The 22,005-nt window shown below is 39.2% G+C and overlaps 1 protein-coding gene across 1 annotated transcript; it reads left to right on the top strand.

Moving 5' to 3' along the window:
• The first annotated feature begins 2,911 nt into the window (after positions 1–2,911).
• On the top strand, positions 2,912–19,221 carry LOC102305519 (AN1-type zinc finger protein 3). The gene is made up of 6 exons (XM_005934577.2): positions 2,912–3,289; positions 7,925–7,965; positions 8,059–8,232; positions 12,301–12,366; positions 14,444–14,641; positions 17,173–19,221. The coding sequence occupies exons 1-6, from the start codon at positions 3,207–3,209 to the stop codon at positions 17,325–17,327; spliced, it is 717 nt and encodes a 238-aa protein (XP_005934639.1). The 5' UTR covers positions 2,912–3,206; the 3' UTR covers positions 17,328–19,221.
• Positions 19,222–22,005: the final 2,784 nt, after the last annotated feature.

Here is a 22,005-nt window from a genome sequence, read left to right as displayed (position 1 = left end):
CTGTCACAGGGCTAACACAGAGAGTGACAGACAATCATTCACACTCACATTCCAAAAATTAGATGTACTGCAAAATTAATGAACCTTCACCTCTGATCGAACTCTGTGAAGATTCACAGATTATCTTCTGCTTCTTTGAAGTGAAAATACATTTTAAAACTTCCTTTGTGACTAGAACTTTCTTTAATGAACAGCCCTTCAAGGAGCCAAGCTGTATCAAGGATGTTCCTCATTGCATTTTTACAGGGCGATCATGTTATGTGAGGAGTAAAGCCTGCAAAATACACAATCCATATCCCTCAGTGAATTAAAGAGGGGTCAAGAGACTGCAAATGCATGTTATCTTACTGGATCTACATACATATCAAAGATAATCCATAACAAGGGGTACAAGGGTTTGCATGTGACATCACTGTTATGGATATTTTAAGTGAGCTGAATTTTCTAACCCATGCTTGATTTAGTGTCTAATTAATTCCTTAAGTTCTTGTGTTTATTGCAGGGGAGGGGAGAGAGGATATATGGCATGTGAGGAGAGGTGGTGGTTCTTTGAAGTGGTGTACACCAAATCTCTAGAGGACAGCCAAGCCTGAGGCTGGACTGAGGCTTTGGAGAGAAGCAACAACTGCTTTTTAACTGTGAGGCCAAAACTGGGGCTTGTCATGGCCATGTTTGCAGCACTGAACTATTACCTGTTTATTTGAAATAAAGCATCCCATCAGAATCTTAAGATAGTAAAATGTCAGTCAAAACTATTTAGCTTTGGGTGAGACAAAACTACAAAAAACAACTAATCTGTGCTAGCTATTGTTACATTCTCTACTCGAATAAATGCTCTAAGCAACACTGAAAAACAAGATTCTGCAATTCTCTGCGGCATCAACCTCCCTGTGCCTACCAAGCTAATGAACTATCATCTATCTATCTTCATTCCACCCAAGGCCCACTTGTCCTTCCCTGCAGAGAGTAGCTACTTCTTGGCAGGTCTTGCTGAGGGGAATTCAAGCCTCCTGGCTCTAACGTAAAGTGTTGTGTTTTTCTGAAAGTCACTTTAAGGTGAGAAACAGAATTCAGTAATGCTACTTCTTGGCACCATCAAGTCACAAGAACATAAAACAACTCAATTCCCAGCAAAGTCTGTAATGATACTTCAAGTCAGCAAAAAAAAAAGAAAAGAAAAAAAGAAAGAAAGAAAGAAAGCTTAGTTAAGATTAACTTGAAAGGAAAAAATAAAGTGCAAATGCTAATGAGCTAACATCAGCATAAAAAACAACAACAGGTGCCGTGTCTTGCCAAAAAGAGATAAAACACAGGTGTGATTAATAAAAAAAGGTTTCAGCCAGGGAAAATATTTTTTGATGAATGTGGTTCTGAAATGTGTTATACAAGGAAGTCTGTTCATGAGGATGGTCAAACTAATCACCACCATTTATTTGTATTAAGCCACTGAATTGCAAGATTGATTTAACAAAAGATGGCTAAGAAGTAAGCTTAATGTTCAGGTAATGCTACAAAGAATGAAAAACATTAAATACATAATTTGTAATATTAATCCTGCAGGGAGACATGCATTTTTGTCCACCATTTGAAATTATAAACCTTGAATTTGACTCACCGCATACTTTTGATTTATGATGAAAACATATCATGTTAAATGACAATAATTAGGTGTAGTAGCCATTTATTGCATTTTTCGAGCAATATGTCCCAAAACTTGTTGTAATAGTAACAGTGGTTACTATTAATACTAACAGTTCCTGCCTTGTACTCAATATGAGTATAAGAATGACTTTAAGCCAGCATGTACATTACCATGGCCCTAAAAACCAACCTTTAAGGAATTCAGCATCATTTTCTATTTTCATGCTTTACAAAATGGAGCCAATGACTCAACATTTTTGATCGGGAACTGACTTTTTTTCTCACATGTTTCAAGTACACATGAAGCACTGACTTACTTTTAGCCTATATGAAGCGATAATACTTCTGACAGAAATCACGCAAATCAACTATTCTTGAAATGAAAAAGATTAAAGTTTACTAATCTGATGAACTTTTTGTACTTTTGTGCATGGAGTGAAGCTGTGTACATATATATGTAAATCTGTTAATATAACTATATCCCTTGATGTGTTACAGGGTTACAAAACCAAATATATGTAGCAAAATGTAAATAAGGATTGATGATAGGACAGGACACAAACCGGAAGTTAAAGAGATAATTATTATTTACTAAATAAGGAAGATTAATTAATAATAGAGATTATTATTTACTAAAAGTGGCGAAGGGTGGGATTAAATAACCGCATGCTTCTTTTTACCTCTTATGGGAAGTTAAGTTATTTATTATTATTATCGTTTTCCTTACATTTTGTGCTATTCTAACATCTTAAAAATAAAGCCTTATCTATCTTTTTATCTATCTAGATTTTTAAATTCAGATGTTTTTGTTTGTGTTTTAAATATTCCTTTATAATAACTATGCATACTACAGTTTTAATTTTGTTACATGTTTTTTGGGGGCTTTGTTTTGTTTCGTTTTGTTTTTTTAACTGCTACCGAGACGCATCAAAATATGTCCAGTGAAAAGGGTCTGTCACAGCCTATCACATCATTTTACATTTCTAAGATACATCCTGGGAGGATAACTTTGTTTTTAAGTGAACAAAACACTCTCAGAGACACTTTCAGAGCTCTGGGCTTTTTAACTGTGGTTTTGTCTGGATCATACCATGATAACGCTTCTAAAATGAATTATTTTAAATGAGTCATTTACCGAGTTCAAATGTTATTTCTGTATACACAATGCTAACAATTATTGTGTCGTTATTCCGTATCCCTTAACAGTTTGTACAAACACGTCAATCTAACTTTTGTCTTTCGTGTTCCTCACACACCTCCCCCTCTCTGCCAGTGGTTCGTTCCTCACTCCAGCTGATCGGCCCAGGATCCCCGGTGGTTCCGTCCGTTGCTGGCTTTGACGGCCCCAGCGTCTTAACGTCGACTTCAACTACTTTAATTTGACGGACTAGGTGGCTGCTTGTGTCGTCAAATTGTCCACCCTACACTGAAACTCGGAAGAATTATCTGGGCAGAGTGACGGTTGTATGCTTATCAAAGCCAAGGGGATCTAAACGCAAATACGAGGCCCTCACTCCATCCACGGATTCACCTGCTACACCGACAGCTTGACACGGGAGACAGACATGGGCGACACGGGGAGCGAGGGCAGCAAGCCTCCGAGTAACGTTAACGTTATACCCCCTCGCTGCCCCTGTGGGTTCTGGGGGTAAGCAGAATAACCTGTCAAACGTCTCGCTTTCTAACGCTTTCTTTCTCTGCCAGTAGCTAGCAGAGTCGATAGCCACTAGCATTAGCAGCTCAAACAGGGATGAGCTGCTTTTCTCCTTATTACCCCCTCCCCATTGTTTTGTAGCATTAGCTACTAGCTAACACCAGTTGGCCTCGGTAACCTTCTCCTGTAAAGGAAGGAAGCAGGGTAGGGAATCTGGGGTAAGCCTTCCAGGTTACGCGACAGGTGTGAAAGTGTTAATCAACTGGATAGTTAACGTGTTAAGTTCATGCATGAAGCAGTTAGTTAGAGACATCAAAGTGTCTCCATGAACCAGACTCTAGCAGAAAGAAACGGGCAACTGGTACTTTAAACTGAATGTGCCGGGGTGGCACAGACAAATTGGCACTGTGCAGTAATCCTGCTGTGTACAATTTGATTCATGTGTGTTGAGGCATATGTTAACTTTGCAACACATATGAGCCCAAATTAGGTTTTGTAATATGGACCGGTTGAAAAATGTATTAGTGTTATCACTCTTTGGCTAGTTCTTCAAATGTCGAATTTTAAAAAGTAGCCCACATTGTTGTATTTTAGGAAAAAATGGATACAAAATATTGTACTTTAGTGGACGTATTTATGATAGGCATTTATAAACACTTGCAGTCTTGAGTTTTCAGCTCAGTGGTAAAAAATCAGAGAAATGTAGCACTTAGCCAGACAAGAGAGGACCCCAAAATTAGTTCTCACAAAGTGAAATGAGACTATTGGAACTCACAAGTATCTCATTCCGTTTGTGTATATTTTACAAAAATGCCACTTTATTCACTAACCTTTGGATTAGTATGGAAATGATGTACAATACAAAACTTGACTTGACACTGCAATGTCAGTCACCAGCTCTCATCAGAAAATGTGTTTTCCATGACCAAAGGCATCAGTTTTTTCTACCTGACTAGAGTTTATGAAGTATTTAAATATCTGTGGAGTTGGCACACAAATAACCATATCCATACCGCCTTGGCCTTTGGAGAAGCGTTTAAATGGGTTTGTTACAGTACCAAACTAAGCATGATGGCTCAATATTTAATTTTTTTAGTACATCAAATATCTTTAATTTTTTAATGTTTTAAGTAGACCAAAGATTTGCTTTAAAAACAAGTTAATAAGTATCAACAATTATGAGTGTGGACTGCATAAGTTCTGTTACTTGGATAGCTAGTATTATTTATTTAGACTCATTTTTTATGCCATCCTCCAACAACTTATCTGCTACCAGTGGTGGTATCCGTTGTAATGGTACCAAGGACACAGGCACATATCTTGGCCAGAAATAACTGTTTGCTGGGCTGTGAGGATGCATAAATTGATTGAAAACGTCTTGCACTGCTTCTGAAAATATTTGGCTGTCATACATAAATATGAGTATTCCAAAAGTTCATATTGGGTAAATGAAAGTGAATACTGTCACAATTAGTATCAGACACTTGCTCTTTCTAAAAAGTTCAAAGTTTTTATATTTTTTTTTCTCAGACAAATTTGAGAAGGTCAGGTGCGAGGTATTTAATTAAACTGACAAGGAATAAGTCAACGCTAACTTAAGCTTTTAGTACATTTATGGTAACATAGCATGTTGTCGTCAGCACTTCACCCATTTCCGTGACCTCCACTTGTAGTCCGTATGCGAGTAGGTGCGAAAAAGGGCACATTTATTTTGTGCCTTCTGATTATTTTATTATTTTACTAATGAATGATTTTCTGAATTTTGCAGTTAGGCTGTGAGAAAACATATTTTAATGTGGCTGCAATGACAGAGTGAACTTCAACCATTTCTTGGCCACATTTATTTTTACAGTTTTGGGAAAGCAGTTTTTAAGTTGCCTTGCACATAAACAATAATTCACTTATTGAATCCATATTTTATATCATCATGTACCCACATGGATATAAAACATTTTATTTGTACTGAATGGCAAAATCATGATAGCACCAGCCCATTTTAAAGATTTCATATTAGCAGAAAAGATGTATAATGCTGAAAATGGCGATCGCTGTTGACAAGGCTATGCAAAATGACTGGATTAGTCAAGTAATTACCCAGTCACTTAGTTTAATAACTTGTTCTGTATTGCTATCCACACCAAAACATTTTGGATCAATACAAGCACTAATTGTGTGCCTCGCAGTAGTTTGTAGATTGTGTCATTTTCAGAAAGAAAGCCAAAGCAGAGAACAAGCTGTTCGGTACTATAATAGGATGTTACAAAAGTCAGCAATGATGCATCCAAACTCTATAGTTTAGCATCAAATGCCCCTTCCTATTTAACTTTCTTCTATTTGTGAGATCTACTCGCAAGCAGCCACCTGAGCTGCTTATCCGTCTATGTTCCAGTTGACTGCTCAGCTGTGTAAGTTGTAAGGGTAATGCTAAGTTGTCTTTTATGAAATGTCAATAAGCTAGTTTTTTTAAAACTGTTCAGGTCAGTGTTCTCTCCAGGTATTTTTCTGTGTGTGTAAGAGGATGGGGAGGGAAAAAAAGCATAATTATGGAAATTAGCATTGAGCAAAACATTAAAAATCCTTTAGGCAATCTAAGAGCTATTCTTTCCAAAGTATGACCTTCAATTTTAGTGTATTAAAGATTACCGTTTGAATTCAAAATTGGGTGTTTGTTTGATAATGTGCCACCCTTACAGTTTCTTTTGAGAAACACATCGCCTAAAATAAAATAGGTATTTCTAGCACACATGAAGAACTGCATGGTATGTCTGCTTCCCCAGTAACATAAAACTAAAACAGTTCAGTCCTTTGCCGTTACTTTTTACCCCCAGTAAAGGTATACCATCATCTTAAAAGTAATTGAGCCACATGCACTGGTGATACTATGCTTTGATTGCTTTCTATCACCTGAGTTCTAGCTGTATTTATGTTGTCTTTCATTTACCTGCTCATGTCAAGAAAAATTGTTAAAAACTAATTTCTTCAAAACATTTATCACCCTTCCAATATCTCACTCCTTTGTGTCACTCAAGCTGAATCACAGAGGCAGTGGAGCCTGTCTTCCTGTCTGTTCCAATCAGATATTCTCATTAGTAACAGCAGTAGGCCAACTATGAAATAGACATGTTGTGTGCACTCTGTTCAGGCTTCAGTCAGCTTAACAGCCATGGAGCTGTTTTTTCTCCTGCATAGTTTTTCTCACCCTTCTTCACCCTTTTAATTTCCTTAATGAATCTGTAGTTTGATTACCTCTGATTGTAAGGTTGATAAGAGGATATGACTTGATGTTTACCCAGCATTGGCTTCCTCCCTGCCTGCATGTAATGATGAGGTTTCTCCTCTTTCCTAACTTCTTGCTTCATCCTTTCCCTTTTATACCTGAGACTACACACCAGGAGACTGACAGAAAGCCCTCAGGTTGACTGCAGCTGACCCCACATTTAGAAATGAGGACAAAGGTGTGCAATGGAGCGCCCAAAATAAATAGAATGTGACTGATAGCAGCGACCGTCACGCTCAGTGCACAGACAGTAAGGACGAAGGCTGCAGAGGAAATGAGAGGAGCCTTTCTCAGACTAAACCCAGAGCCATCTGTTGTGAAAGAGCTGTGCCACTGAAATCAGCAAGGCTCCATGACAATAGATAACTTATATCAAAAGTCTTTATCTGCCTTCAGGAAGGAAAAGTATGTTGAGAAAACTCTAACTACCACACTGATACTTTAACCCTTACTGCTAACCACTAGCTTTGAGTCTGTATCCCCATTAACATACTATGGGGAATTTCATAACAATCAGAGGGAACTAGTTGACTTTTGTTCAGCTCATCTTAAAGTAGTTTTAAGAACCTTGTGATCAAAGTGAGACAGAATCTAAATCCAAAACACAGAAACATAATGTAAATCTGTACTTATATTGACTGTTCAGATTGTTCTGGTAAATACGTTGGAGGACTGGCATGTCCAGTGTGTGTCAAAAAGAATTATCCAATTTCTTTAGGTAATGAACATAAAAGTTTGTGGTACATTTTAAAATACATGGCTGACTATAAAGTTTTACATACAAAACCTATGTTTTGTATTCACAGCTGCTCAATATGTCCCCCCCAGACGCACTTATGTCTGTACAATCAAACTGATCAAACTCAAAGATAATTCTGTTATGATATATACTGGCAACCAGATGAAACTCAGAAAGCCCTTCTCTCTAACAGTACGTGTTTCGATCGTTACTGGTGAACGTCTGCAGAATTAAAGTACTTTGAAGTCAGAAGATTCTTTTTGATACGCCCTGTATTTGTAGCAATAATCCATACTTTAGTTTGTACTGCAACAAATCAGTTTATTTTACATTGTACAGACACTGTGTGACAGGTTTGTTTTCTTGAGTTTTGAAAACTGGATAGTTGTATGAAATGTGTTTAAAATTGATTTAATAAAGAAAAAAAAATAGTCTTTGTAAGTTTTTGCAAGTGTACATGAGCAAAAATATAGCCAAAAAGATACATTTCACCGCTCACTCTCACTTTTATCTTAGCCTCTTGTCTGTTTTATCTTATACCTTTTACTGCAAAACTGTTTTTAACACTCAGACTGCTCTATTAACACAATTGCGTCACATTCCTTTTCCTCAGGTCAAGCAAAACCATGAATCTCTGCTCAAAATGTTTTGCAGGTAAGTTATTGTTTTAGTGGGAGTTTGTTGACTGATTTTTCTGTCTTAAAACCTCCAAACAAAGAAAATGTCCTCATGTCCATGTTTTCATAGACACTCAAAAGAAACAGCCAAACGACGACTGTGCTCCAAAGGCCTCTTCAAACTCTAACACCAGTCAAGCAGACATGTTCTGTAATGAAACAAACAACAGCATTAGTCAGTCCCTCATATCAGACGACCCTTTGCCCGGAGAGATAGGAGTGACATCTCTACCTGTTCAGGACGGTAAGACAATCAGCAAGTTTTTCCTTTGGATCTGTGGGTAGTGAACATTTACACTTTAAAATATTATGAACTTAAAGGCTTGGTAATATAATGTGTGTAATTTGTAATGTGCGCCCTACACATGGAAACAATGTATGATTCATCGATTTCAAATTTAGAAGTGAGTTAATGTGTGCCTTTATAAAATTGAGTTGTCAAAACCAGAGCTTTTAGATGAGAGCATTTTTCTGTGGAACACTGTTAGTAGCTTCTGCCAGCTCAAGCAGCAGCTGCAGTATCCCTGTCCTGGCTATATTTGTCCTCATGGCACAGATAGAATGATAGGAAAGGGCATCTATTCAGAAGTGAAGGTTTTAAGAGGACACCTACAATTGCCAGGGCATCAGTCATTGCTATACAGTGACAAGGTTATTTGTGGAGGCCAATTCATAACAGAAAAATAAAGTGGCTACAAAACAGATGTGCAGAAATGGTATAAAAAATGCCACACTAACCTGGTCTTTTATTATGTTATTAAAATAATAAAAGACCAAAACTGTAAGGCTAGACCCCCTATGCTAAGTGAGCCTACCGCAGACATGAGCGAGACAGATAAATATGAAGGCATGCCGGCTCGGACGTCGCCCGGATCAACAATGTCCGCGTCAAGTGTTGAGGAACCAGGGCACCCTGACGAGAAGTGGGCTACTTGAACAAGAAAGCATCGGTGGGCAAGAGACGAAAACAGGGCGTTGTTGGAATGCTACTATGCAAGTAACCCTGGCGGAAGGGGTTACATGAATAGGATGAGGGACCTATGGATTCTTCAATACCCAACATCCACAATGAAGGCGAAACAACTAGTAGCTCAGCGTTCCAACATTCAAAAGAAGGGACTGCTCTCACAGCTAGAGATTGATGAGGTACAACATAAATGCTACAGCAAGGGGGAGCCAGGACGCCAGGTCAGGGGGGAGATATCATCACCCCCACCCGAGATTGGGTACAAAGCCCCAAGTACGATAGGAGAAGGATCGTTGAGTGCGAGAGGAACTGACCTGAAAGATAGGATCATGGCCAAGCTTGAAACCTGGATCCCCCGTAGCCGGTTACCAAGATTACGGGAAGTACCAGAAGGTCTGCTCGATGATGTTAATGCAGCACTACGGATGATACCTACAGCCACGCTTACCGAGACTAACAAGCTGATCTACAATACGGCAGCAGTGATCATTGAGATGCTTGGCTACAGGTTGAACAGCCACAAGGGGCAGTACCCTCCATGGAGAAGGAGGCTAGAGGGCAAGATCAAAGTAGCACGGAGGGAGGTTAGCCAACTAACGGAGTTGCAGAAAGATGCGACAAAGAAGGTGCATAAAAAATACAGCAAGCTGTCCATACCTGAGGCCTTGGAAACTGCCAAGCAATGACTCACAGCCTTGGCCAGCTGCTTGAGGAGGTACACCAGAGAGATAGAAGGCAGGAGAATAAACCAGCTGTTCTCCACTGAACCAGCAAAGGTGTACTCTCAGTGGCAAGGGAACAATAAGAGAACAGCACTACCAAGGCTGGAGACGGAGCAATACTGGAAGAGCATATGGGAGACGGACGCAACCCATAACGGCAATGCTCAGTGGCTAGTGGATCTGAGGGCAGACCATAGCAACCTCCCTGAACAGGGTCCAGTAACCATCACGGTGGCAGAAATCCAAGCAAGGGTCTCCAGTATGAAGAGTTGGACAGCACCAGGCCCTGACATGGTTCACGCCTACTGGCTGAAGAAGCTGACTGCACTCCACGAGCGTCTGGCAGCACAAATGAACCAGCTGCTAGTTGACGAGAGACACCTGGAATGGCTAACCGAAGGTCGGACAGTCCTGATCCCCAAGGACCCCAAGAAGGGACCGGTCCCCTCCAACTACCGACCAATAACCTGCCTCAGTACTACATGGAAACTCCTGTCAGGCATCATATCGGCTAAGATGAACAGGCACATGGGTCAATACGTGAGCGGAGCACAGAAAGGAATTGGCAAGAATACCAGAGGCGCAAAACACCAGCTACTGGTAGACAGAACAGTCAGCCGAGCCTGCAAGACCAGACTGACCAACCTGTGCACTGCCTGGATTGATTACAAGAAGGCCTATGACTCAATGCCCCACACCTGGATCCTGGAATGCCTAGAATTGTACAAGATCAACAGGACCCTGAGAGCCTTCATCGGGAACTCAATGGGTATGTGGTGTACAACACTAGAGGCCAACTCCAAGCCCATAGCACAAGTCACCATCAAGTGCAGGATCTACCAAGGAGATGCTGTCCCCACTGTTGTTCTGCATAGGCCTTAACCCCCTCAGTGCGATCATTGACAAGACTGGCTACGGATACAGACTATGGAATGGAGCAGTTGTCAGCCACCTCCTGTACATGGATGACATCAAGCTGTATGCCAAGAGTAAACGAGACAGGCAAGACCCCAGGTGCAGGCTGTGTAAAGATGCCCCTGAGACAATCCAGCACACAACAGCAGGGTGCAAGATGCTAGCAGGCAGGGCATACATGGAACGCCATAACCAAGTGGCCGGCATAGTATACAGAAACATCTGTGCCGAATATGGCCTGGAAGTTCCGAGGTCAAAATGGGAGAAGCCCCAAAGGGTGGTGGAGAATGACAGAGCTAAGATCCTGTGGGACTTCCAGATACAGACGGACAAAATGGTGGTAGCTAACCAACCGGACATAGTGGTGGTAAACAAACAGAAGAAGATGGCCGTAGTGATCGATGTAGCGGTTCGAATGACAGCAATATCAGGAAGAAGGAACACGAGAAGCTGGAGAAATACCAAGGGCTCAGAGAAGAGCTCGAGAGGATGTGGAGGGTGAAGGTAACGGTGGTCCCCGTGGTAATCGGAGCACTAGGTGCGGTGACTCCCAAGCTAGGCGAGTGGCTCCAGCAGATCCCGGGAACAACATTGGAGATCTCTGTCCAGAAGAGCGCAGCCCTGGGAACAGCTAAGATACTGCGCAGGACCCTGAAGCTCCCAGGCCTCTGGTAGAGGACTCGAAAATAAAATTATTTTTATTTTATTTTAAATTTTTTTTTAAAGATTTGTACATGTAGCATGTACATATAACTCTTCGATCTGGCTATTTAATGCTTCACAAACTCCTGGTTTTGATCCTTTATCTGCCACTAACAAATTATACTTGTCTGACCAGTGACTGAATGTATTTCAATTTAATGCCTGAAACTGATGCTCAAATATTTGGCTCCACAGCAGAAAATCATTTGGATGTAATCATAGAATCATATTGCTTAGTCTGAGTAAATAATACCACATTACTAGCTAGGAAAGTGTTTAATGTCACCATTCTTGCAAAAGTCAAGATATTTGACTCTGTTGCATTCCTAGTGTTACACACTTTTTACAAACTCCTTTAAAACTATATAAGGAACAGGTGGATCATATAACACATTTGGTGCAACTCTTTATCTTTTTACCACCTTTTTACCACCCACAGCCACACTGCCTCTTGGCTGGCTCCAGCCTGTACACATGCACACTGCGGCCTTTCCTTCACAGATATCTATCATAGTTGCTGCAAGGAGGGGAAAAAAAACCTCATTGCATAATAAAGGATTTCGCACGCCTCAGTCACAGTCTTTTCATCCTGCTTCCATATTGAAGATGGTACCCGAGTATCTGGGCAACCACCAGCAGATTCCTCGACAGCTTTTGTCCTCAGCCTCTTAGGGTTTTAAACTCTGGGCCTAACAGTGTCCCTGTAACACATCACCTAGTCTGTCAATCTAATACAGTTTAAAATTTCATTTACATGTCTAAAGGGCTTGAGATATTTATACAATTAGTAATTTTGATCTTTAATTGCAGATTTATTTATTTTTTTACATTTTTTTTTAAAATTGCTAAATAATTAATTTTTTGAGTTGAAAAATCACATTAAAGTAAGAAACTAATCTTCTTTTCCTTCCTCTTTGGTTCTTTTACTCATTTTGATCCCTTTCCCTTCTTTTTTTTTTTTCTTTTTTTTTCTTTTCTTTTTTTTAAAAACTATTTTCTGCCTCAGGAGCATCCAGCAACGACACAGTCTTGGGTTCATTCTCCACTCCGACAAAACGTACATTTGAGTCAGGTATACCTCAGTTCTATACTACTACAATATACACTGTTGCATTTTGTTTGTATGTTTTAGTCATGTGCACTTAGAAAGTTCAAATTGGAGGACCCATTAGCGTCAATAGCATATAACTGATCCAACATGGCTGGGTTAATGGTTCTTCCAGGACAAGTAGCGGACAGCAGGATATTACTGATGCAACAGAATGTGCCAAGGCAAATGTAAAGCCAATCATGCTGTACTAGAGTAAATGAACACCATGAATATGCAGTATACCCACATGTAGTTGTTGCGTGGAATGATAACATCGACATGCAGTATGGAGATTTAAATGGCAAAAGTCACATAGAAAGAGAATTGTAGCTTCATGGTTAGCAGCATCTTCATTTGATTCTATAGATTTAAAAACATAGATTTTGATTAATGAAGAGGAAATGGGTCACAGTGGCACACCACATGTGCATCTGTGAAGGACAGCATTATCATTAGCACTAATGGGAATCTACTGAATGAGGTCTATAAAACAGCCAGACTATTTCCTATTGCAGATTGCTTTTATTGTTCTTTCACCCTTAGGTGGCACAACTTGCTAAACTCATGCGGGCACACTCACACACGACAATGTCTAGTACAGAGTAGGATAGGCTCAGTAAAGGTGTGTGAACATGCTGATCCCTTGTCTAAAAAAGCGGGATCATGTCTAGTAATACACATACTCGCACAGCGTCATTTAAACCTTTTACTGTTGGTTGAGTTGACATTTCACTTTTTACAATATCTCTAAATTGGGGCCATCTGTATTTCATTTTAGACATTGGATACACTTTGACTTTACCTTTTGTACAATATTTAATCTTGAATTAAAACGACGTTAAGTCAACCAACCGCTCATCAGTTTACAGTGCAAATGCCCTGCCTTCACATATTTTCCTCCTTTAACTTATAGTTGTTCACTTACATTTAAATTTGATGTTACAGCTTGCTAAATTGGGTGCCGAGATCTTCTAGGATAACAAAAAGCAGGCAAGAATGAATTTTTTTTCCACAACATGCAATTGCACATGTGCAGACACACATACACACAAAGGGATCGATGGAGCAGACTAGGAGGGGATCTAACTGTTCAGCTTGGCCTAGTTCTCAGAGATTTATTGAGCGCTGATCTGCATTTCGGCCAGGCCAGTGAAAAAGTCTGCCGGATTGATGAGAAAAGCTGAGTTGAAATTCTAGCCAACCAGTGAAACCTTGCTACATTCTCTTGCTGTCTCAGGTGCTGGGCTGCACATAATTTAATGCAGGAGAACTATCAATCTCGCTCTTCCTTTTTTTTTTTTTTTTTTTTTTTAATTTATCACAAAGAAGAGTTTAGTTCCAGTTTGCCATCGTCTGTGCAATCCCAGTTACAGAATAGACCAATTCTGACAATGGTGTATTGGAGTTTTTCTTAGGTTCCTCAGGTTTTGTATTGTTTATTCCATGGTAATAAAAAGTAAAGAAGAATTTTGGCTTCAGTTGCTTTAGATTTATTGTATCAAACCATTTTAAATTTGTTACACTTTGCATTTTTGTGTCTGCAGTACAAAACAGATTAATTTTCATTGAATGAATTTTTACATGTAATGTAATCACAGTCTAGTCTGATTTAACTCAATAGAAGCAGAAAAAAGATGCAAAATACTCTTAAGCTATTACAATATTGCTAGTCATTTTGCTGAAAGTCAGCTTAATGTAGCTCCAGACTTTCAGTGTTTCATTGCATTAAGAGAATCTCTAGGAACTATTTTTCTTAGATGTATAAATTTTATTTGTTTAGCACCATTTAAAACATGGCTACAAAATACATACTAAAGCAACAACAACAGTCTTGGTAACAAGTAAAATAAACAAATAAATTAAGAATGAAAATGTGAAAGTGGGTTTGAAAGAAAAATGAAAAGCTGAGTTTAAGTTCAGTTCCTTTGTTGCAGGGCTCTAACTGGCAATGCCTGATCTAAAAACAACAACAAAAAACAACAATTAAGCAAAACAGTTGTAGCCAAATGTTGTTGTTTTTTTGTTTTTTTTTTAAACTTATTTTTCTCTTTCTTCTAAGCCTCAGATTCAGAAAGTGATGTTTCACCTGAGAAGCGAGCGAGAGTAGGTGGGATCCCAGAGGGTGAGGAGTCTTCATCATCATCATCGTCTTCATCCTCGTCTCGCAGTGGCTCTAAACAGCGGAGCCGTAAGCGTTGCCATCGCTGCCAAACCAAACTGGAGCTGGTACAGCAAGAGCTGGGTTCCTGTCGCTGTGGTATGATGACACATTTTCATATGTACAGTATTAACATACGCATCATATGAACACTTACGCAAAGGGGCATTATCATTAAGTACATGCATAATACTGTTAACTTCATAAAGATATCACCTTAGACCATGTTATTACCTTATGTTAATATGCAGATACATGCATAAGTACACTTCGGTTAGCTTAATAATAGTTTTGTGAATTACGTGTCCAGCACAGCACCGTTACCTGGACATTTCTTTGTGTGTTGAAAAAATATATATATATATCACTGCTTTTGCAAGCCTTGAGGGACCATTACAGGAAAGCCTCAGTGTTTCACATTGCACATAAAACATAAGCCAATTACCACAAACTCTAATGTAGTTCAAACCAATACTTGGCTTGCTAATCAACTTGTTTGCATACAAATTAAAGTACTTGAAAAGTCAGAGCTCTTCACTACTTAAAGACCAATCTGCTTAAACCAATGCAATAATTTCTAAATTGGAAATTGACTTGCCTTTTTTTTCCACCAGGTGCTGCTTAATACACGGGCTATCCATCCTTAATAGTCCAGTGCTTACTATGAAAACATCCTTTTTACAGATTGAAAGGGAAAATGGTGGCAATTATAGTGATTTCTGACTGTTGCAGTAATTGCAGATTACTTTGCTAATGGTTCTGCAGAATGTTCCACAGTGTAAGCCAAGAAGGTCTGATAATGAGCTGAAAGGATGAATGCTTTTCAGATTGTATTGGGGTGAAAAAATAGCTCAAGTAGTGAATCTGATCCGATGCTGTTAGTCTCAGTAGTTTTCTGCTTTTACACAGTTGCTATTTATCGTACTAGGTATTAATATAACACAGAGTGGAGGCACTGGAATTGAACAGCTAATTATATCATATCTTTTAATGTGGAGACCTAACAGATGAAGGAACCAAAGCATTTCCTTTTAACCTAATAACAGTGGTCCTGCTAATTTCTAAACATTACTTCTGTGATTTTTCCCATAATGGGGAAAATGCGAAATCTCTCTCAATTATTTATATGTGTGGCTAAAATGTAAAATTCTTCTAAAGTCAGAAAGACAATCAACAGACGATGAGAACAGGGAGTACTACAACCTTAAAACTTGATTTCTTGTTGGCCTTCTGACCTTACTTCAAAACATGACATTAAGCTTTGGTTTAAGTAATTATTAATCTGGGCATACAACACGGTTTAATCACACAGTGGCTGCAGTTTGTTTGACCTTGCTAGCCGGCTGCATGTTGTAAAGCAATGGGGACAATGAAAAAACACTTTGTAAATAATTAGCCTATTAATTAATGTCTGCCATACAATAACTGGTGACTCACTCACTGGCAATTAGATTTAGAGGTTAGATTAGGAGGAAGCACCCAAGACCAAGGCATAGATGTTATCCAGAGAAGAACCCCAGAGGTGAAGGTCTTCATCTGCTATGTTTCTAACCAAGGGTGGTATGCTGCAGGTGCAAGAGACAGTTTGGACCTTGGTAAAGAGGCAGTGCAGCCAGGTCTGTTTTTGGTGTACAGAAGTAGGGATTGACAGGTCCAGACACACAAGCTGTTATTATACTTGCAGTCTGGCATTTTCCAGGCATATAACTGGATATGTTTAAGGGTTTCCTTTACAGCGTGTGTGCACACATCAGCTCTTCCTCATCCTTTATTCATTTTTGCCTCTACGTAAAATAAATATTTTAGACATGTTGGATTTTAGCTGTAAAATCTTTGAAACTTACAGTATACTCACAGATTGTTTTTTGCATCACAAAATACATTCTCAAGTCACAACGTCTCTTCCCAGTTCATTAATTTTACAGAAGAACTCAGTTCACCATTTTGTTAGAAAATACCAGCAGTGAGCAGAGGACAAAATTTTTGATTTGTGGTTTCTAATAGGGGGAATATTCTGTCCAACGTGACACAACTTTCCTCCCTTCTAATCCACTCGCGTGTGCTGTAATTGTATAGGTTTTAATTGCCTAGAAACCAGATGTTAAACTGGGCCTTTAATCACTACTTATTAAATGCCAGTAGCGTTATTATGTGTATTAATGAATGAATTTAAGATGATGAAAGCTAACGAGCTTCCCTGAGCTTAACGAGCCTCCACCATTGGCAGGGCTTTTTGTTGAAAGTGCTACTGTAGTTAGAGGGAGGAAACGCTATCTACTGAAAAACGGAAAAGCATTGAAAGAGGAAGCGATCAAGTAGAATGTCTTCTTTGACACACGGGCACTGTGGCAAGTACTACATGTTATCTGCCCTTGACCATTTAAAAAGTATATCTAAAGACTAAATGTTAATCGACCTTTACTGGCATCTAAAAGTAATGCTACTCTTTTGATTTTATTTCTAGTTAAATTGTTTTAGGTGTGCTTTATGTAGCCATATCTTTTTTTTCTTTAGTTCATGTATTAACTGCAGTGTGTACAGTTACAACTGCAATATTTGTGCATTTACTTAAGGCAACAAATTAATCCCTCCTTGTCTCTTTTATCCACAACCCCAAACCCGTCCTTTAGGTTATGTCTTCTGTATGCTCCATCGGCTTCCAGAGCAGCACGAGTGTCTGTTTGACCACATGGGCCGTGGACGTCAGGACGCCGTCCTCAAAATGGTTAAGCTAGACCGCAAGGTGGGCCGCTCATGCCAGCGCATCGGGGAAGAGTGCTCTTGAATAGTCGTTCCCTCAGAAGAATCTTTAACAGGGATATTATTTTCTTGTCTTTTTTTTTTTCCTCGAGATTTTTGCTTTTTTTTTTTTTTTTTTTTTTTGTGAGAGTGGAGATACAAACCTCCACCTTTTTTCTCTTAAAACTATGCTTGCTCTTTTTGAATTCCACTATCGCCTATCTTGGTTGTTTTCTGCTTTTGTTGGCTTGATTATATCCCTGCTGCCTTTTGGAAAAAAACAAACCAAGGAAAGACAAAACAATAAAGAGCAAAGGAAATATACAGTTTGTTCCCTTTTGTTGCAAACTCTCGACTTCATAAAAATGAATCGAGTAAGATGACATAAATAAGACAAGAAATGCAATGCTTTATACAAGTGTATTTCTTGGAAGCCAGACTTTACTCTTTACCTCAGAAAAGGAAAGGAAGAAACTGAGGAGGAGGAGGAGAAAGAAAAGGTTATCTTTCATGTACTCCTTGGCTTTGGCGCTGTTTATAGACTGTGCTCTTTACCTCAAAATCAGACCAGAGCTGCTTTGTACTCTGCGCCAAGCACGGACTTTGTGAAACAAACGAGCAAGCGAGCCTCAGTTTAATTCAGTGTCTTACCCCCCCTGGCCATCGATCACCCATAACCCTTAACCTCTAGAAACACAAACGCCTGTTAAAATCATCCACCTCAGGATACTGAAGCTCAGTCTTCCCTTCTCCCATCAACTTCCATCCTTCTCTCCTACTCTACACAACACAATTTTCTCCATTCATTTAGGATTCTGTGAGGCTGTTTCTGCCACTGTGGATGATAAAACTGTTGGTGGAAGTCTAAGTCCATATATTCAGAACTTGCAGGCTGTCTTGGACTCAGACACACACAGTGGTGGTGGGAACCGTAAACCGTTTGTCCTTGAATAACTGAGACCTGTCTTCAGTGTCAGGATGTGACTGAGGAAGACTTGAAGATTTTGTCTTCCTCTTTTTGTCTCTCTTATCTCTTTATTATGTGCAAACCTTCCACATAAAGACGTTTCCTCTTCACATCCATAATCTTTTTCAGGATGTGTACAAACTTCAGCACGACAAAATTTACAGGATGTGAGGGATAAAGCGTTCTTATGATTTGGACTTGGACCTGGAATGTCTGCATTGTTACACATTACTGTACTTTTGCTATCATACACAGTTTGACTCTGGTGATATTTTATGCGCTCAGCTGTTGTTCACATTGAGCACAAACAGGTAAAAATCTAACGTTGCTGTATACATAATTTGATCTGAAGCTGCAGTAGCAGTTTCTGATGGCAGTCTGGGTCTCATCATGTTTTTTAGTTATCTTTGTTCCCAGCTTTGAAGCAAGATTTTGTATGGGGGTATTTGATTCCTTTTTACCAGTACTTTAATATCCCTTACTATAAGTTGCGATTTCTAGCTAGCATGATGAGATCACATGCATTCTCCTCTTCCTGTGCTTTTCTTTGGTTTTCTCATCTTTCCCTGTATTGATTGCTCTATTTTCTCTCGTTTAATTCGTTCTCCTTCTTTCTTGTTGCGCTGTAGATGGAGGGCATAGGGCTGGAGTCAGTGTGCTGAAAGTTAAATTCAGTAAATAATTACCTTCCAAAGGTTTTCCAGATGGAGTGTAGAAAAAATGAAAAGAGAATGCGTAATGAATGAATATTTGGTATCCTAAATAAAAAAACTTATTTAACCTTGTTAACATTTTGCATTTCAAACTTACACCGAAGTTTAGAGCTGAATTTTCTTTTGGTTGTTAAGATATCAAGTGAGAAGGTCACTTGTGTAAAATTCTATAATTTTTCTTTTGCTTTACCGCTTGCTTCTCCTCTTCACCCTTTTTTTGTTTTATTGAAGAAGAATAAACTGGATTAGACAAAAATAAATCAATCTTTGGTGTCTTTACTGGCTTAGGAGTGTTATATATCAGGTACATCTTGCCTTTTTGCCTTCAGAACTACCTTAATGCTTTGTGCCATAAATTCAACAAGATGCTGGAAACATTCCTCAGAGACTTTGTTCCATTTTGACATGATGGCATCACGCTGTTGCTGCAGATTTGTTCACTCGGCATACAAGATGCAAATCTCTGGTTACACCGCATCCCTACAGTGCTCTATTGGATTGAGATCTGATGACTGTTGAGGCCATTCGAGTACAGTGAACTGTCATGTTAAAGAAACCAGTTTGAAATTATTTGAGCTTTGGTGTTTTTATCCTGCTGGAAACAACCAGCAGAGGAAAACAAGGAACAGACATGGTCAGCAGCACCGTTGTGGCATTTAGACAATGCTCTGTTGGTATTAAGGAGGCCAATGTGTCCCAAGAAAATATACTGCTGCTAGTTTTTATACTATAAATATCTGTTTACTGCTGACAGAGAGCTGCTATAGATCTACACACATTCGTTTGTGTGTGGCTAATGGAGAATTTTAACTAAAGAGGCCTCTGACGGCAGCGGTGAGTCTTGTGGGTTGGCTGAACTAATTAATGTAGTTTAAGAAAAAGAAAACATGCCGCTATGATCAAAACAAATCTTCAGATGTTCAAGTTGGTCACCTGCCAGCCTGAGTGTAATCTCTTATCCTGCTCTCACTCAAAGGGAGTCAAAACTATGTGAGATAGCACCTAATGTGAAGTAGGTGTGGGGAGTTTCTTCTCTGTAAGTGAAACTTTAAAAAAAAAAAAACTGCTTAAAAACTTTATAAATCACTTGCAGTTTACCTCATCTTTAGCATTGCAACATGTTAATTTTACATTCAGTTCTGTATTGCAAGAGCCTTAAGTTAATAGTTATTTTGCTACTTGTCATTATTTTGGATTTGGCTCAAGTACATTGTTTTGATTTGTAATCTTTTAAGCCCCCCCAAAGCCTTGTTATATATTTATGTATTTTTATTTTTTATTAAAGTTTGGCAGGGTCTATACTTTTCTTCTTGTTTTATATTGTGCTGATTATATCCTGCACCCTAGATAGAAAAAGTTCCTGGATCGGGTGGCAACAAGGAGCATAAAATCTGTATTCGCTGCAGGCTGCCTGGTGTTAGAGAGGGATTTAGAGGATAAGATGTTGTGGCCGGTGGTAAGTAATCTCCTTACAGCTCACCAAACAAGGAAGCCTGCAGTTCTTTCCACCTTCATTGGCTTCCAACTGTTATATACACCATCCTTGTATTGACTATTGCCTTGTTAAATGCTTGCTCTCCACGCCTCTCCCTGTGTCTTTATGTTTCGACTGATATCACTTTCTCTATGTGTCTCAGAAGCACTCACAAGTTAGGAAAGCGCTGACGTGTTTCTTCCTGCTTTAAAGAGCAGGCACCAGTTTGAATAAGAGTTTAGTGAAAGAATAATCTCAGATATACAGTAAATGCAATAAAGGATAATGAATTTAATGTCCGATGAAGCTGTTTTCCAGGCAGAGCTGGTTATTCAATATAATTGTAAAGTCACTTATTAGTCTGATTACATTTGATGAGCACTCATTGGTGTGAAAGCATGTCTGTAATTACATCTGATGCATTACAGCCACTTAAAGACAGAGGATTCCTTATTTATAATTCAAATAAATGATACAAGCGGACACCTCGTGTCAGATCTTTGAGGAGGGAAATTATATACTTCATATACTTTTTAAAACAAGTTTAAAAAAAAATGCATATGTCCAAGATATTTTAATTTAATAATAATTTAATTTAATTTCTAAAGTGCTCCTGTGCAATAGTTGCACAGGCTTTCTGATGGTTTTCTTTGGATACTGGCTGCTTTTCATGACTTTCTACAGTCATTGGTCTAGCCCAAGGGTATGCAACCTCCGGCTCCGGAGCCGCATGCGGCTCTTCAGTCCTTGTACTGCGGCTCTGCGTGGTTTGGGAAAATAAATTAGAAGTAATTAGCTGAAGTGTATTTTATTTATGTTAGTTCTTTTTTTTTAACTTGTACTTCTAAATTGGAAGATTATTGTGATATTGAAATATAAAAATAAAATTATATTTTATAATTTTTTCATCGCTCAAAATACATGTCACACTCACAGAAGCCTAAATGCCGTGCATTTATCGAGACTTTCAACCCCAGGTAGGCCAATTATGGATCTTCGGATCCACATTATGTCAGCAGCTGTTCTCCACCGTGAACTATGTTAAAAACAAACACCGCTCACGCCTCACAGACGACAGCTTACAGTCCTGCGTGAAGATGAAAGTGACTTTGTACAGCCCCGATTTGCAGACGCTGTGCGCAGAGGTTCAGGAGCAGAAGTCCCATTGTAAACATACCACGGCAGACCCGCTGCTTCATTTCAGACCACTTTTCACACACGGTTGCTGTACGCATACAGCTGGCTGTAGCTTTTCAGCTCACAGCCCGACAACACAACAGCATAGATGGCACAGACTTTAGGGCGGTGAGGCTTGATTGCGGGTGCTGCTCAGGTGCGTCCGCCTCCCATGCAGCGGCGCTGCAGACCACGCCCCGCCACACACATTAACCAGGTAAAATATATATTTAGGCAGAATTTTGCAAATATCTATTTTTTTTTAGCAGCATAGTGCTTTTTTCCTCAATTATTTTTTAAAAGTCAGGTCAAGGCTCCAAAAGCCCAAAGGCGATATGAGGGTGGCGGCTCACAACAGTTTTTGTTTGCTACATGGATCATTTTAGTTCAGCTG

Source organism: Haplochromis burtoni, unplaced genomic scaffold (assembly GCF_018398535.1).
Source record: "Haplochromis burtoni strain Fernald_Lab_line unplaced genomic scaffold, NCSU_Asbu1 Contig_187, whole genome shotgun sequence".
Taxonomy (NCBI): Eukaryota; Metazoa; Chordata; class Actinopteri; order Cichliformes; family Cichlidae; genus Haplochromis; species Haplochromis burtoni.
Note: the sequence above shows the minus strand (reverse complement) of the source record. Positions and strands in the feature narration are given on the sequence as shown.

Coding starts and splice junctions, on each gene's coding strand:
- LOC102305519 (XM_005934577.2), top strand. CDS start 3,207: ATGGGCGACACGGGGAGCGAGGGCAGCAAGCCTCCGAGTAACGTTAAC. Junction 8,233..12,300: donor ATCTCTACCTGTTCAGGACG/GTAAGACAATCA, acceptor TTTCTGCCTCAG/GAGCATCCAGCAACGACACA. Junction 12,367..14,443: donor AAAACGTACATTTGAGTCAG/GTATACCTCAGT, acceptor CTTTCTTCTAAG/CCTCAGATTCAGAAAGTGAT.